This window comes from Piliocolobus tephrosceles, chromosome 1 (assembly GCF_002776525.5).
Source record: "Piliocolobus tephrosceles isolate RC106 chromosome 1, ASM277652v3, whole genome shotgun sequence".
In the NCBI taxonomy this organism is placed as follows: Eukaryota; Metazoa; Chordata; class Mammalia; order Primates; family Cercopithecidae; genus Piliocolobus; species Piliocolobus tephrosceles.
Window position 1 is genome coordinate 215,703,041 of NC_045434.1, and position 11,390 is coordinate 215,714,430.

The following is an 11,390-nucleotide window of genomic DNA, read 5'->3' on the forward strand; positions in this document are numbered from 1 at the left end:
TTTTTTTTTTTTTTTTTTTTTTTTTTGAGACAGAGTATCGCTCTGTCGCCCAGGCTGGAGTGCAGTGGCGTGATCTCGGCTCACTGCAAGCTCTGCCTCCCGGGTTCCCGCCATTCTCCTGCCTCAGCCTCCCGAGTAGCTGGGACTACAGGCGCCCGCCACCTCGCCCGGCTAGTTTTTTGTATTTTTTAGTAGAGACGGGGTTTCACCGTGTTAGCCAGGATGGTCTCGATCTCCTGACCTCGTGATCCACCCGTCTCGGCCTCCCAAAGTGCTGGGATTACAGGCTTGAGCCACCGCGCCCGGCCGCAAGACCTCATTTCTAAAAAAATAGTCTTACCTCTTAATACTATTAGAATGGCAATTAAATCTCAACACAAGTTTTAATTAAATTTCAACATGAGTTTTGCAGGGGACATTCAAAGTGTAGTGCTCGCCATCTCCCATCCCAAGTACCCAAGGGCTACAATGCTGTCGCCAGAGCAGAAGTCACTGAGTGCCCATTGCCACCCCCCACAGATGCTCGTGGTCCCCAGCATCCCTGAGCCGCCAGGAGTGAGGGCTGCTGCTCCCCGAGACCTGGCTCCAAGGAGGATGCCACAGCCGCCTGTCAGCTCCGGTCTGCACCATGAGTGATGAGCGGCGGCTGCCTGGCAGTGCAGTGGGCTGGCTGGCATGTGGGGGCCTCTCCCTGCTGGCCAATGCCTGGGGCATCCTCAGCGTTGGCGCCAAGCAGAAGAAGTGGAAGGCCCTGGAGTTCCTGCTGTGTACGCTTGCGGCCACCCACATGCTCAACGTGGCGGTGCCCATTGCCACCTACTCCGTGGTGCAGCTGCGGCGGCAGCGCCCCGACTTCGAGTGGAATGAGGGTCTCTGCAAGGTCTTCGTGTCCACCTTCTACACCCTCACCCTGGCCACCTGTTTCTCCGTCACTTCCCTCTCCTACCACCGCATGTGGATGGTCTGCTGGCCCGTCAACTACCGGTGAGCACGTGAAGCTCTGGGGTTCCTGGGGTTCCATGCAGGCATGAAAACAAAGACATATCTGGTGTGCCCATGTGACATAGGAGTGGCCACACCTGTGACATCCTGGAGGGCAGGCAGGCTCAGGAGGGGCCGCTGTAAGCTGCTTGGGGCACACACGTAGCTTTGCATGGGTACACACAAGCAGCCAATACAGAATGCTTGGAAGAGGGACGCGTGACCATGTTCATGGTATCTCCTATGCAAGGAACAAGGCCGCACCACACTGCCTGTGCCATGACTATGATGTACCGGGGGGCGTGGGGTGCCTGGGTGGTGAGGATCCCCTACAGGTCCCCAGAGGCCTGGGGAGGCCCCTGTGGGTGACGCCAGATCCCTCTGTTCCACCCTGCCCCATGCCAGGCTAAGCAATGCCAAGAAGCAGGCGGTGCACACTGTCATGGGTATCTGGATGGTGTCCTTCATCCTGTCGGCCCTGCCTGCCGTTGGCTGGCACGACACCAGCGAGCGCTTCTACACCCATGGCTGCCGCTTCATCGTGGCTGAGATCGGCCTGGGCTTCGGTGTCTGCTTCCTGCTGCTGGTGGGCGGTAGCGTGACCGTGGGTGTGGTCTGCACAGCCATCGCCCTCTTCCAGACGCTGGCCGTGCAGGTGGGGCGCCGGGCCGACCACCGCGCCTTCACCGTGCCCACCATCGTGGTGCAGGACGCGCAGGGCAAGCGGCGCTCCTCCATCGATGGCTCGGAGCCTGCCAGAACCTCTCTGCAGATCACGGGCCTTGTGACCACCATAGTCTTCATCTACGACTGCCTCATGGGCTTCCCTGTGCTGGTGGGTGACAGCGTCGGGCAGGGGAGCCTGTCTCTGGGACAGCCCTGGGACTGCTCATACTCCAGGCATCAGGTGGTTGAGTCCTCAGACCCAATCCTTTGAGATGGGCTTGATCATTGTCCCCATTTTCCAGATTTGGAAACCGCGGTTCAGAGAGGTGCATAGACCTGCGTAGAGTCATGGCAGCCTGGTGGGACTCGAGCCCACATCTGGCAACTGCAGGGCCCCGGGCCTTCCTGCCGCAGTGAAGAAGAGTTTGCTCCCCTCACCCAAGGCCCGTTTTTTTGTTTTTGTTTTATTTGATTGATTTACTTATTTTTTTGAGACAGAGTTTTGCTCTTGTTGCCCAGGCTGGATGTGCAATGGTGCAATCTCAGCTCACTGCAACCTTTGCCTCCTGGGTTCAAGCGAGTCTCTTGCCTCAGCCTCCCAAGTAGCTGGGATTACAGGCACCCACCACCACGCCTGGCTAATTTTTAAAATTTTTTTTATTTTAGTAGAGACAGGTTTTCACCATGTTGGTCAAGCTGGTCTCAAACTCCTGACCTCAGGTGATCCGCCCGTCTCAACCTCCGAAACTGCTGGGATTACAGGTGTGAACCACTGCATCCGGCCTCAAGGGCCGTTTGATGCAGAGGTGGGATAGCATGCCCATGGGTTTCCTGGTGGGTCCAGGTCCCAGGATGGACAGAGGGAGGTGGGTAAGGGTGCTGGATCAGGAGACAGAGCAAGACCAGGGCAGGCCTCAAATGTCTGTTGGGGAGTTGCACTTGATACTAACTTCTGGGGAAGACCAAGGTGAGGCTGCTGTGAGAAAGGCCTTGCCAACAAGAGTCTGAGGTCCAGAGGGGCTGCCTAGGGTCCTCTTGGTGAAGCTGGGACCAGCTTGGCCCAAAAATGAAGTCTGGACTCAGTAGCTAACCCCTCCCCGCTACAGGACTCGATGCCCGTCCCCGAAAGGTCTGCAGTGAGACAGGGAGAGGACTGGGGCAAAGACCAGCCTGATGTGTTTCATCCAAGCGGCAGGCAAGACTGGCTCCCCTGAGTCACTGCGGGACGTGAGGACACTGGCTCCAGAACAGTGACGCGGGGGGTGGCAGCTTCAGAGTCGGAGCCTTGATCAGGAGGCAGCCCCCACTGCCCCACCCTCAGCAGTACTGGTTCCCGCCAGCTAAGGGTCTTCATGTGTACAGTGGGGCCTGGCGGCCCGGCCCCTGTGCAGATGGAGGGCAAGGGCTTTGTGAAACAGCAGAGACCCACGAGGCACCTCGGGAGCAGAGTGGGGGCAGTGGGGGGGGGGGGCGGGCTGGGAGGGAATTGGAGCCATTCCCGCTTCTCTTAAGGACAGAGAAGAGGGTACAGCTTGTGGGGCTACTCCATGCTGCTGTTATAGTTTCCAGATTCTTCACCCTCTAGAGCATGGGCTGTTCTTAGCCCATTTTCCAGATGAAGACACTGAACCCCAAAGAGGTTTAGCAGCTTTCTGAGGGTCACGTGGCCTATAAATGACAGAACCAACATCCCCACATCATCCACACTTTCACTCTTTTGTGGCAATCACTTAAGTATCGCTCTTTGGGACAGAGCAATGAGGTCTCTCCTGGGAGACGAGGAATGCAGAGTCCCTGGGCAGGGACCCAAAAGCAGGGTCAGGGCCAAGGAGGCCACTGGCTGGGAAGTGGGGGCAGAATCTTGAATAGGCTTGAAACCTGGTTCTCTAAGCCTCAGTTTCCTCATCTCAAAGGGGGTGGTAGCCAGGCACAGTGATTCATACCTGTAATCCCAGCACTTTGGGAGGCCGAGGCAGGAGGATCGCGAGGCTGCAGTGAGCCATGATTGAGCCGCTGCACTCCAGCCTGGGTGACAGTGAGACTCTGTCTCAAAACAAAGCGGGCAGGAGGTGGTAATCCACGCCCCGCTTCTCTCCATAGGCAGCCAGGAGGGAGACAGAGCAGGGCACACATTGCTGCCCAGCAGCCAGGTAGCTCCCGGAGGGCGGGGCCTCCCACTGCCAAGCTCGAGCCCTTTCTTCCCGAAAGGCGCCTTCTCCTTGGCGGGTACCCACCTGTCAGACCTGCCGTACACATGGGGAGACCGAGGCTCGGGGAGCTTGTGTGATGGTGGGGGGTCCTGCAGGTGCCAGGCTGAGCCCTGTGCCCACAGGTGGTGAGCTTCAGCAGCCTGCGGGCCGACGCCTCAGCTCCCTGGATGGCGCTTTGCGTGCTGTGGTGCTCCGTGGCCCAGGCCCTGCTGCTGCCTGTGTTCCTCTGGGCCTGTGACCGCTACCGGGCCGACCTCAAGGCTGTCCGGGAGAAGTGCATGGCCCTCATGGCCAACGACGAGGAGTCAGATGACGGTGAGGATGGCCTAAGAGTGGCCCCGGGGAGAGAGGTGTCTGGGAGAGGTCACTGGGGTTGGCAAGAAAACGGCTGTCAGGCAACTCCCCTACGGTGACTTCATTCTCAACCACCAGACACCCCCTGTGTCACTCCCAAAAGTACTTGAATGTCCAAGGGACCCAAGCCAGGTTCCCACAGGGCACTCTCCTATCTGGCTTGGCTGCCCTAGGTTCCAAGTAGTGGGATGTTCTGGTTAACAGCAGGGTAGACATGTCTGCAAGTGCTCCAGCAGAGCTCCCGGGCTTATCCCCCAACCTCAGGGATCCCCAGCAAGCTGCCCTGGGGGCTCCTGCAGACCCAGGTCCTGCCTGGATACCATTATCAGCAATACCATGACCCTCCGCCCAGCCCTTGTTCTGTCCAGGCACTGCCAGCCCTTTGTGTTATTTAGTCCTCCCAGGGTCACCTCAGGTCCCACCCCACGTCCTAGATAAGGAAGCAGTCTCAGTGAGTGAGCTCCCTGCCCAGTCTCAACAGCTAAAGGGTGGCATATTTGGGATTTGAACCCAGAACCCCTCCGCTTCCCTTTTCAGCTAACCAGCCCCCACCTTGTATATGTCTGTTGGGTCAGGGGGTCCCTGAGATTCCCTCCCAGATGCCCCCAAGTTTCCACGGCCCTAAGGCTCTGCCTGCCCCACCACCCCCCGCCACCCTACAGAGACCAGCCTGGAAGGTGGCATCTCCCCGGATCTGGTGTTGGAGCGCTCCCTGGACTATGGCTATGGAGGTGACTTTGTGGCCCTAGATAGGACGGCTAAGTATGAGATCTCTGCCCTGGAGGGGGGCCTGCCCCAGCTCTACCCGCTGCGGCCCCTGCAGGAGGACAAGATGCAGTACCTGCAGGTGAGCACAGGGCTGGGGGAGAGGCCGCACCTGCGGGTGGCGGGGTGTCCTGACCTCCCTGAGGCCTCTCCACTCGGAGCCCATCTCACGCCTTCTGCAGTTGCAGGGGTGGCTGTCACCATCTAAGGACGTGCTGGCCAAAGGCCACACAGCCTGTGTGGGTGGGCCCCAACCGCCACCCCCATGGTCCCTGTCACCTGAATTATCTCCTGCCGGCTCAGTGTCCTCAAGGAGCGCCCTCCCCAACCGACCCCAGCTATCTGGCACAGCCTTGCGGCTCGGAGAGACTGCGCCAAACCTCACGGCTCCCAGCCAGGCTGCCCCGGCGCGCAGCCTGATCCCTGAACCATGGAAGGCCCTTCCCCGGGGTGGAGAAGGGTTTGTCCCCGTTTTCCAGGAGGGCAGCTCCGGGTAAAAGCCAGCCGCGTCCTGACAGGTCCCACCCACGCGGCGCTTCTCCCACGACGACGCGGACGTGTGGGCCGCCGTCCCGCTGCCCGCCTTCCTGCCGCGCTGGGGCTCCGGCGAGGACCTGGCCGCCCTGGCGCACCTGATGCTGCCCGCCGGGCCCGAGCGGCGCCGCGCCAGCCTGCTGGCCTTTGCGGAGGACGCACCACCGTCCCGCGCGCGCCGCCGCTCGGCCGAGAGCCTGCTGTCGCTGCGGCCCTCGGCCCTGGACAGCGGCTTGTGGCGAGCCTGCGACTCACGCCCCGGCAGCCCGCGCCGCCGCCCCGGGCCCGGCCCCCGCTCCGCCTCGGCCTCTCTGCTGCCCGATGCCTTCGCCCTGACCGCCTTCGAGTGCGAGCCACAGGCCCTGCGCCGCCCGCCCGGGCCCTTCCCCGCTGCACCTGCCGTCCCCGAAGGCACCGATCCCGGAGAGGCCCCGACGCCCCCAAGCAGCGCCCAGCGGAGCCCCAGGCCGCGCCCCGCTGCGCACCTGCACGCCGGCTCTCTGCACCCTGGCCTGAGCGCATCGTGGGGCGAGCCGGGGGGCCTGCGCGCGGAGGGCGGCGGCGGCAGCACCAGCAGCTTCCTGAGCTCCCCCTCCGAATCCTCGGGCTACGCCACGCTTCACTCGGACTCGCTGGGCTCGGCGTCCTAGGACCGCCGGCGCCTCCCCACGGACGCCAGTCAGGCCAGGCCGCCCTCCAGGGCCACAGCACCAAAGACGCCCGCCTCCACCCCGCGCGCAGACATTCACCACCCCTCCCAGGGATGAGGGGGCGTTGGCCTCGGCGTTTGTCTTCCGGCTCCCCTCAGCTGGCCTTGTCCCAAGGGCGACGGCTGCACCGAACGACTGCACTGGTACCGCATGTTCCTGGCTGAGTGAGGTCAGGCCTGGGGAGCTGAGTGACATCCCAAGTTTGGGCTTGGGTAGTGAGTGACATATGCACGTCCAGCTGCGCCATCACCAACCCTGGGCAACAGGACATCGGGAGCAGGGAACCTGAGACAGGGCCACCGTGGGACTGAACAAAGCCCTGCCTTGGAGAGGCTGAGCTGGAGCCACAGGACTCCCCAGGGGCTTTCCATCCACCCTGCACCATAACTGCCACACCTGGGGGGGTGGGGTACAGAGGGTCTCTAAGCACAGGGGTCTTCAGAGCCCAAACAAGCTCTGATCAGGTCTCCCTGCTTCCGACCTGTCCTGCCTCAGTTTCCCCATCTGATGAGCAGGTGACCACGTTAACTCTCAGGGCTGTTTGAAGTCTCTTGGTCGTAGGCCCTGGCTACTGAGTGGCCCAGGTGTGAGAGGTAGTCTAGGGCTCTCTGTGGCCTTTGTGGAGGTCTGTATTCAGCACGTGGCCTGGTGTGGTCCCCTAGGCCTGAGGCCTCCCACTCTCAGTGCCCCCTACCCCCTTGGGAACCCACACTCCACCCCAGCTAAGCACAACAAGCTGCACCACCACCACTGGCACCTCAGCCACCTTGACCACCATTAGTGTCCCCACCCTCATTACTCTGCCATCGTTGCCTGTCCCCACCACATCAGCTCCCTCCATGGCTCCCACCGTGTGTGCGGTGCAGGCAGAGAGCACGAGGGCAGCAGGGCCTGGGCTTCCGTGTCCCCACGTCATCCCCAGCCTCACTCCCCACCCGTGCAGGCCTGGCCAGGAAGGGATCCTGGCAGGGGCTTCCAGGTTCTCAGCTCAAGGCCTGGCTCCAGGCAGGCATCCAACCCCTGGGAGCAATGTATTTCTTTACCTTCCCTCCTGGGCAGACCCCTTACAGGCCTGGGCATTGCCATGGGCCCTGGGTCTTCCCAGGCTAAGGAAAACCAGGAACAGCTATAACCTTGAGCTGGTGAAATAGGGCAGATGAGAAAGCTATCTCCTCCAGACCCCTACCCCTATGCAGTGGCCCCACAATACGAAAACCTGGGGTAGTTTCCAAGGTCAGCATAGAGCCTGCCTGTGCCCAGTTCCTTCTGGCCATCAGGTGGCCAAGCCTATCTCATCACCCTCCAGATAGGGTCCCACTCCCAGAACAAGCTGCTGGGGTGGGGTGGGAGGCTGCCTAAGCCTGTCTCTGCTTCAGAGGCCCCTCCAGTCCCTGGCTGTGGGGTAACTGGGGGTATGAGCTGTGGCCACAGGTGAGCAAGGCAGGGAAGTGCAATCCAGCCCTGGCCGCGGGAGGGGCCATCTCTGGCCAGTGCTGCTGTGCCTTCAAGGACTGACAAGTTACGTAGGGGCAGAGGTCACCAGCTAGCCATTGTCTCCTCCATCTGGGGGGCGTCTGTCCACTTGTCACCTTAGGTTTTCACTCACTTGTCACCTTGGGGTTTTGCTCTGTGTGTTTCATATCCAACAGCAATACTTACAGGGGAACAGAGTCCCCTAAATCACTCCAGTCCTGCGGTTTTTACAAAAATAAAGGGGGGGACCCTGGGCCTGGAGTTCTCTCCCAAACTTTGTCCGGCCTCCAGGCCTGTTCGCTGCGTTTCTAAGGAACTTGACCCTGGCCTCACTGGGGAGGGAGTTGTCTTCGTAGCACACCCAGAGCCAGGGATCCCTTTGTAGTTTTTTGACAACTGAGCATTTCTCTTCTGTACAGGACCCAATAAAAACTTCCGTATGATTTGCACCTGGCATTCCAAGGCTGGTTTCATGGAAAACCCTTCTACAAGCTCACAGCAGGGCTGGCCAGCTGCCCCTTGTCTTCCTCTGGAACCTGAGTTCTGGTAGTGTGCCATTTTTGGGGGGGTTGGACTTGCTCTCTGTCTTCACACAAATGCTCCAGTCCCACCAGCGACTGAGGAGTGAGATGGTCCTGGAGTAACAACAGGATAAAGCAGTGGAGTGGGCTCTACAGCCCACCAGTGGAGGAAAGGCCCTGTTAGCCCAGGTGGCAACCCCGGCCCCAGGGTTGGCACCTGGGGCTGCTAGTCACCGTGAGCTTGACTGAAGAGAGCGAACAGGTCAGGGCAATAGGAGCTGGGCCTAAGCCACCTGGGACTTGTTGAGCCCCTGTCCCCACTCCGCCCTCCTGGAATTTGGAGGCAGGACCTTTGGGTCCGCAGTGCAACACCGCCACCTGGTGGACTGCGGAGGGATTTGTCCTGGCCTGTACTCCACCCCACACCGCAGGAAGCACAGACCCGAGAGGCCAACCTGGACGGCGACAGCCGGCACCCCCACCCTCGCCCCAACTCCAGCGAGCCCATTAGGTGCGACTGTGGAGCCGGCTTTTGAAGGACCGTGGGTCCTTCACGCTTTTGGATCAGGACGGGTTTAGTGCCCTGCAGGCCAGGGCACTAAAGTCCAAAAAGAGAAGAGCTTCTATAGAAAGTTCGTATTTGTGGTTCCAAAGTATGCACCTAAGTAGGCATCGCAGGGGTGGGACACATTAGACCTCTAATGTCCTCTTGATACACACTTCACAGATTCGCGCTGGCTTTATTCTGAATTATAAGCTGTCGGAAGGAGGTGCCAGGATCTCTGACCCCACAACCCCAGCTCCCCCTCGCTGGCCCGGGGTCCTGGGCCAGAAGCCCAGGGGAAGAAAATCTGACCTGAGAACCTCCCACCACCGAAGTCCGTGCGCAGCAGTGACCTCGTTGTGGACCATTAAAGTGGTGCAGCGCGCTCCGAGAGCCACCCAGGGTTTGGATTCTCCGGCAGCCCTAGGGATCTGGAGCTGCGGGGGTCTACGGGGTCCGGGCCTGGAATGTGGGCCAGGGTCTTTGTCGAGCGAAAGGCGTTCCCCTCTCCCACGAGAGGCATCGGGTCCACTTTTGCAGCCCTCAAGCTGGTGCCACCAAGCAATGGGTCCCTTCTAGGAACCGCGTGGGCGGGGCGTCCGGGTGGGGCGGTGCATCTTAGGGGCGGGGATTCTGAGAAGGGCAGGCCTCGGGGAATGCGCCGGCCGGGTGGGCAGCACTGCTTGCGGAGGAGGTCTTTGGAAGCCAAGAGGGTCCCGGGTTAGGGGAGGCTGGGGGCCCCTCGCCGGCGGGGCGGGGCCAAGCGCGCTTTGTACCGGTGGGAACCTGGCGCCCGCGGTCCGCTGAATGGGCCGGGGCGGGGCAGCAATTCTCCTCGCTGCGAGGGGTCAGCTCTGCGCTGCTGCCAACTGAGACATTCCCACCGCTGCGCGGCAGCCGGGCGGGGGTGGGGGGCGGGTTGCCCGCCAGGGGTCCCTGGGAAAGGGGCTCAGCCCAGGACACCCCCTCCCAGCCCCTCCGGAGGATGCGCGGAGAGCGAGCGGTCCGGCGTGTGTAGGTGGAGCTGGAGTGGGGGTGGATTATGCCCAGACGCGCAGACCCAGTCCGGAAGGGCTGGGAGTATTTCCCTGCGCTAGCGGGGTGTGCGGCCCTCTCCAAGCCACCCCCGACCTAGGACCAGAACGGACGACTGGAAGGTCCCGGCAGTCACTGTGGGCGTGCTGAAAATAGTCCCTGTGTCGCGAGACCAAATAGGGAGCGCCTTCAGTTCAGGCCATCCCCGGGGCTTCACCAGGGCCGCCACACGCGCAGGCCCAGCCCAGGGCTCTCGGCGCAGCGACTCGACGCTGGCTGCGGCGGGGGAACGCTGGCGGACGAGCCGGGGAGACCTCCGGGGAGGAGGAGCGGGGGTGGTGGGGACCGCGGGCCGCTGGCGGCCGGAGCAGGAGCCCAGACGGCGGGGGTGCAGGGGCCGCACAGCGCGGGCGCCTCCTGGCCCAGCCCGGCGCTGTCCATGGTGCTGCCGGCGGCCCGCTCGGACACCAGGGGGTAGAGCAGGCCGCCGCTGACCTCATCTCCGCGCCGAAGGAGCTGGCTCACGCCGGGCAGGCAGCTGCGGAAGCCCGACGGGTGCTCGGCTCCGCTGGGCACAGGCCAGAGCCCTGTGGGGAAGAGCGGACGAGAGAAACGGGGGGGGGGGGGGGGGGGGGGGGGGGGGGGAGAGGAAAGGAGGGAAGAAGTGTGTTGACGAAGGGAAGAGGAGGGCGGAGAGGTCAGACGACCCGAACGTCTCCCCCGGGGTCCAAACCTCCTACCACCCAGATCGCAATCGCACAGCCAGCCCAGGCTTTACTGCTCCTCCCTCCACCCCTAGCGAGCTGGGGCCCCCTCCTCACCAGCTGCCCACCTGCCTCCGAGCAGTCCTCTTTATTTTTGAGATAGGGGTCTTGCTGTCTTGTTATGTTGCCCAGGCTGGTCTCAAAAGCCCAGGCTCAAGAGGTCCTTGAGGCATCCCTGGCTCTGATCCCACAAGCCTCCCCCTACTCCCTCCAGCCCTCCCCTGTACCTTGCAAGGAGTTCTGAAGGCTTCTCATGTACTTCACGCTCAACTCCAGGATGTCGGCCTTCTCCAACTTGCGCTTCCGGATCTACCCCACCATGGAAAGGTCTATTAGGCCGGCCTCCCGAGGTGGAGACAGGGAGGCTGGGATCGTATCACCCAGCCACCCCCACCCTGCCTGAGTCTCACCTGGTGCGAGTAGTGTTTCTCCAGCAGCGACTTCAGCTGCTCCAGTGACACATTGATGCGTGCCCGTCGCTTTTTCTCCATCAGTGGCTTGGAGATCTGCAGATGAACAGCCTTCAGAGTGTGGGACTGCCACCCTCCTGCCCTCTGCCCCCCCACCTCGTGGGGAAGGGCGCCTGCCCCTCACCCCTCAAGACCCCAGACCTTTCGAAAATTGCCGGGGAGGCTGCCCCGGGGAGCAGGCTCCGTGCCCATGTTGCAGTCCATGCACCAGTGCGAGGCAGTGCTGCCTTTATAGGGACCCTCGTTTACATGTCAATGAGGCCCTCTGGACTCTAGAAACCTCGAGGAGGAGGGGACCAAGGGAAGACGCATCGGGAAGCTCCCCACCTCCTTCCCTCAGCCCCCTCCCATAGCCCAGGCTTC

At 61.8% G+C, this 11,390-nt stretch overlaps 2 protein-coding genes across 3 annotated transcripts in view; one reads left to right on the top strand and one right to left on the bottom strand.

Moving 5' to 3' along the window:
• GPR153 (G protein-coupled receptor 153) overlaps window positions 1-8,149 on the top strand; it is a 15,124-nt gene extending 6,975 nt beyond the window's left edge. Inside the window, exons 2-6 of one of the 2 annotated variants that reach the window (XM_026448162.1) lie at window positions 520-984; window positions 1,387-1,816; window positions 3,980-4,172; window positions 4,874-5,058; window positions 5,495-8,149. In XM_026448162.1, the coding sequence (XP_026303947.1) occupies window positions 629-984; window positions 1,387-1,816; window positions 3,980-4,172; window positions 4,874-5,058; window positions 5,495-6,160 (1,830 nt within the window). In that variant the 5' untranslated portion in view covers window positions 520-628 and the 3' untranslated portion in view covers window positions 6,161-8,149. Of the gene's footprint in view, window positions 1-409; window positions 985-1,386; window positions 1,817-3,979; window positions 4,173-4,873; window positions 5,059-5,494 lie in introns of those variants that run through there. The other variant, XM_023215210.2, reaches the window with a different exon arrangement.
• A 1,765-nt stretch (window positions 8,150-9,914) lies between these two features.
• Window positions 9,915-11,212, bottom strand: HES3 (hes family bHLH transcription factor 3). Its single transcript, XM_023215319.2, has 4 exons — window positions 11,169-11,212; window positions 10,968-11,063; window positions 10,785-10,866; window positions 9,915-10,380 (listed from the first exon to the last, which is right to left on the bottom strand). The coding sequence occupies exons 2-4, from the start codon at window positions 11,046-11,048 to the stop codon at window positions 10,007-10,009; spliced, it is 537 nt and encodes a 178-aa protein (XP_023071087.1). The 5' UTR covers window positions 11,049-11,063; window positions 11,169-11,212; the 3' UTR covers window positions 9,915-10,006.
• Between the last annotated feature and the right edge of the window lie 178 nt (window positions 11,213-11,390).

Excerpts from the sequence above, each read along its gene's own strand:
- HES3 (XM_023215319.2), bottom strand. The coding sequence starts at position 11,048 with ATGGAGAAAAAGCGACGGGCACGCATCAATGTGTCACTGGAGCAGCTG. Across the intron at positions 10,867-10,967 it reads AGAAACACTACTCGCACCAG|ATCCGGAAGCGCAAGTTGGA; the intron begins GTGAGACTCAGG and ends ATGGTGGGGTAG. Across the intron at positions 10,381-10,784 it reads CCTTCAGAACTCCTTGCAAG|GGCTCTGGCCTGTGCCCAGC; the intron begins GTACAGGGGAGG and ends TCTTCCCCACAG.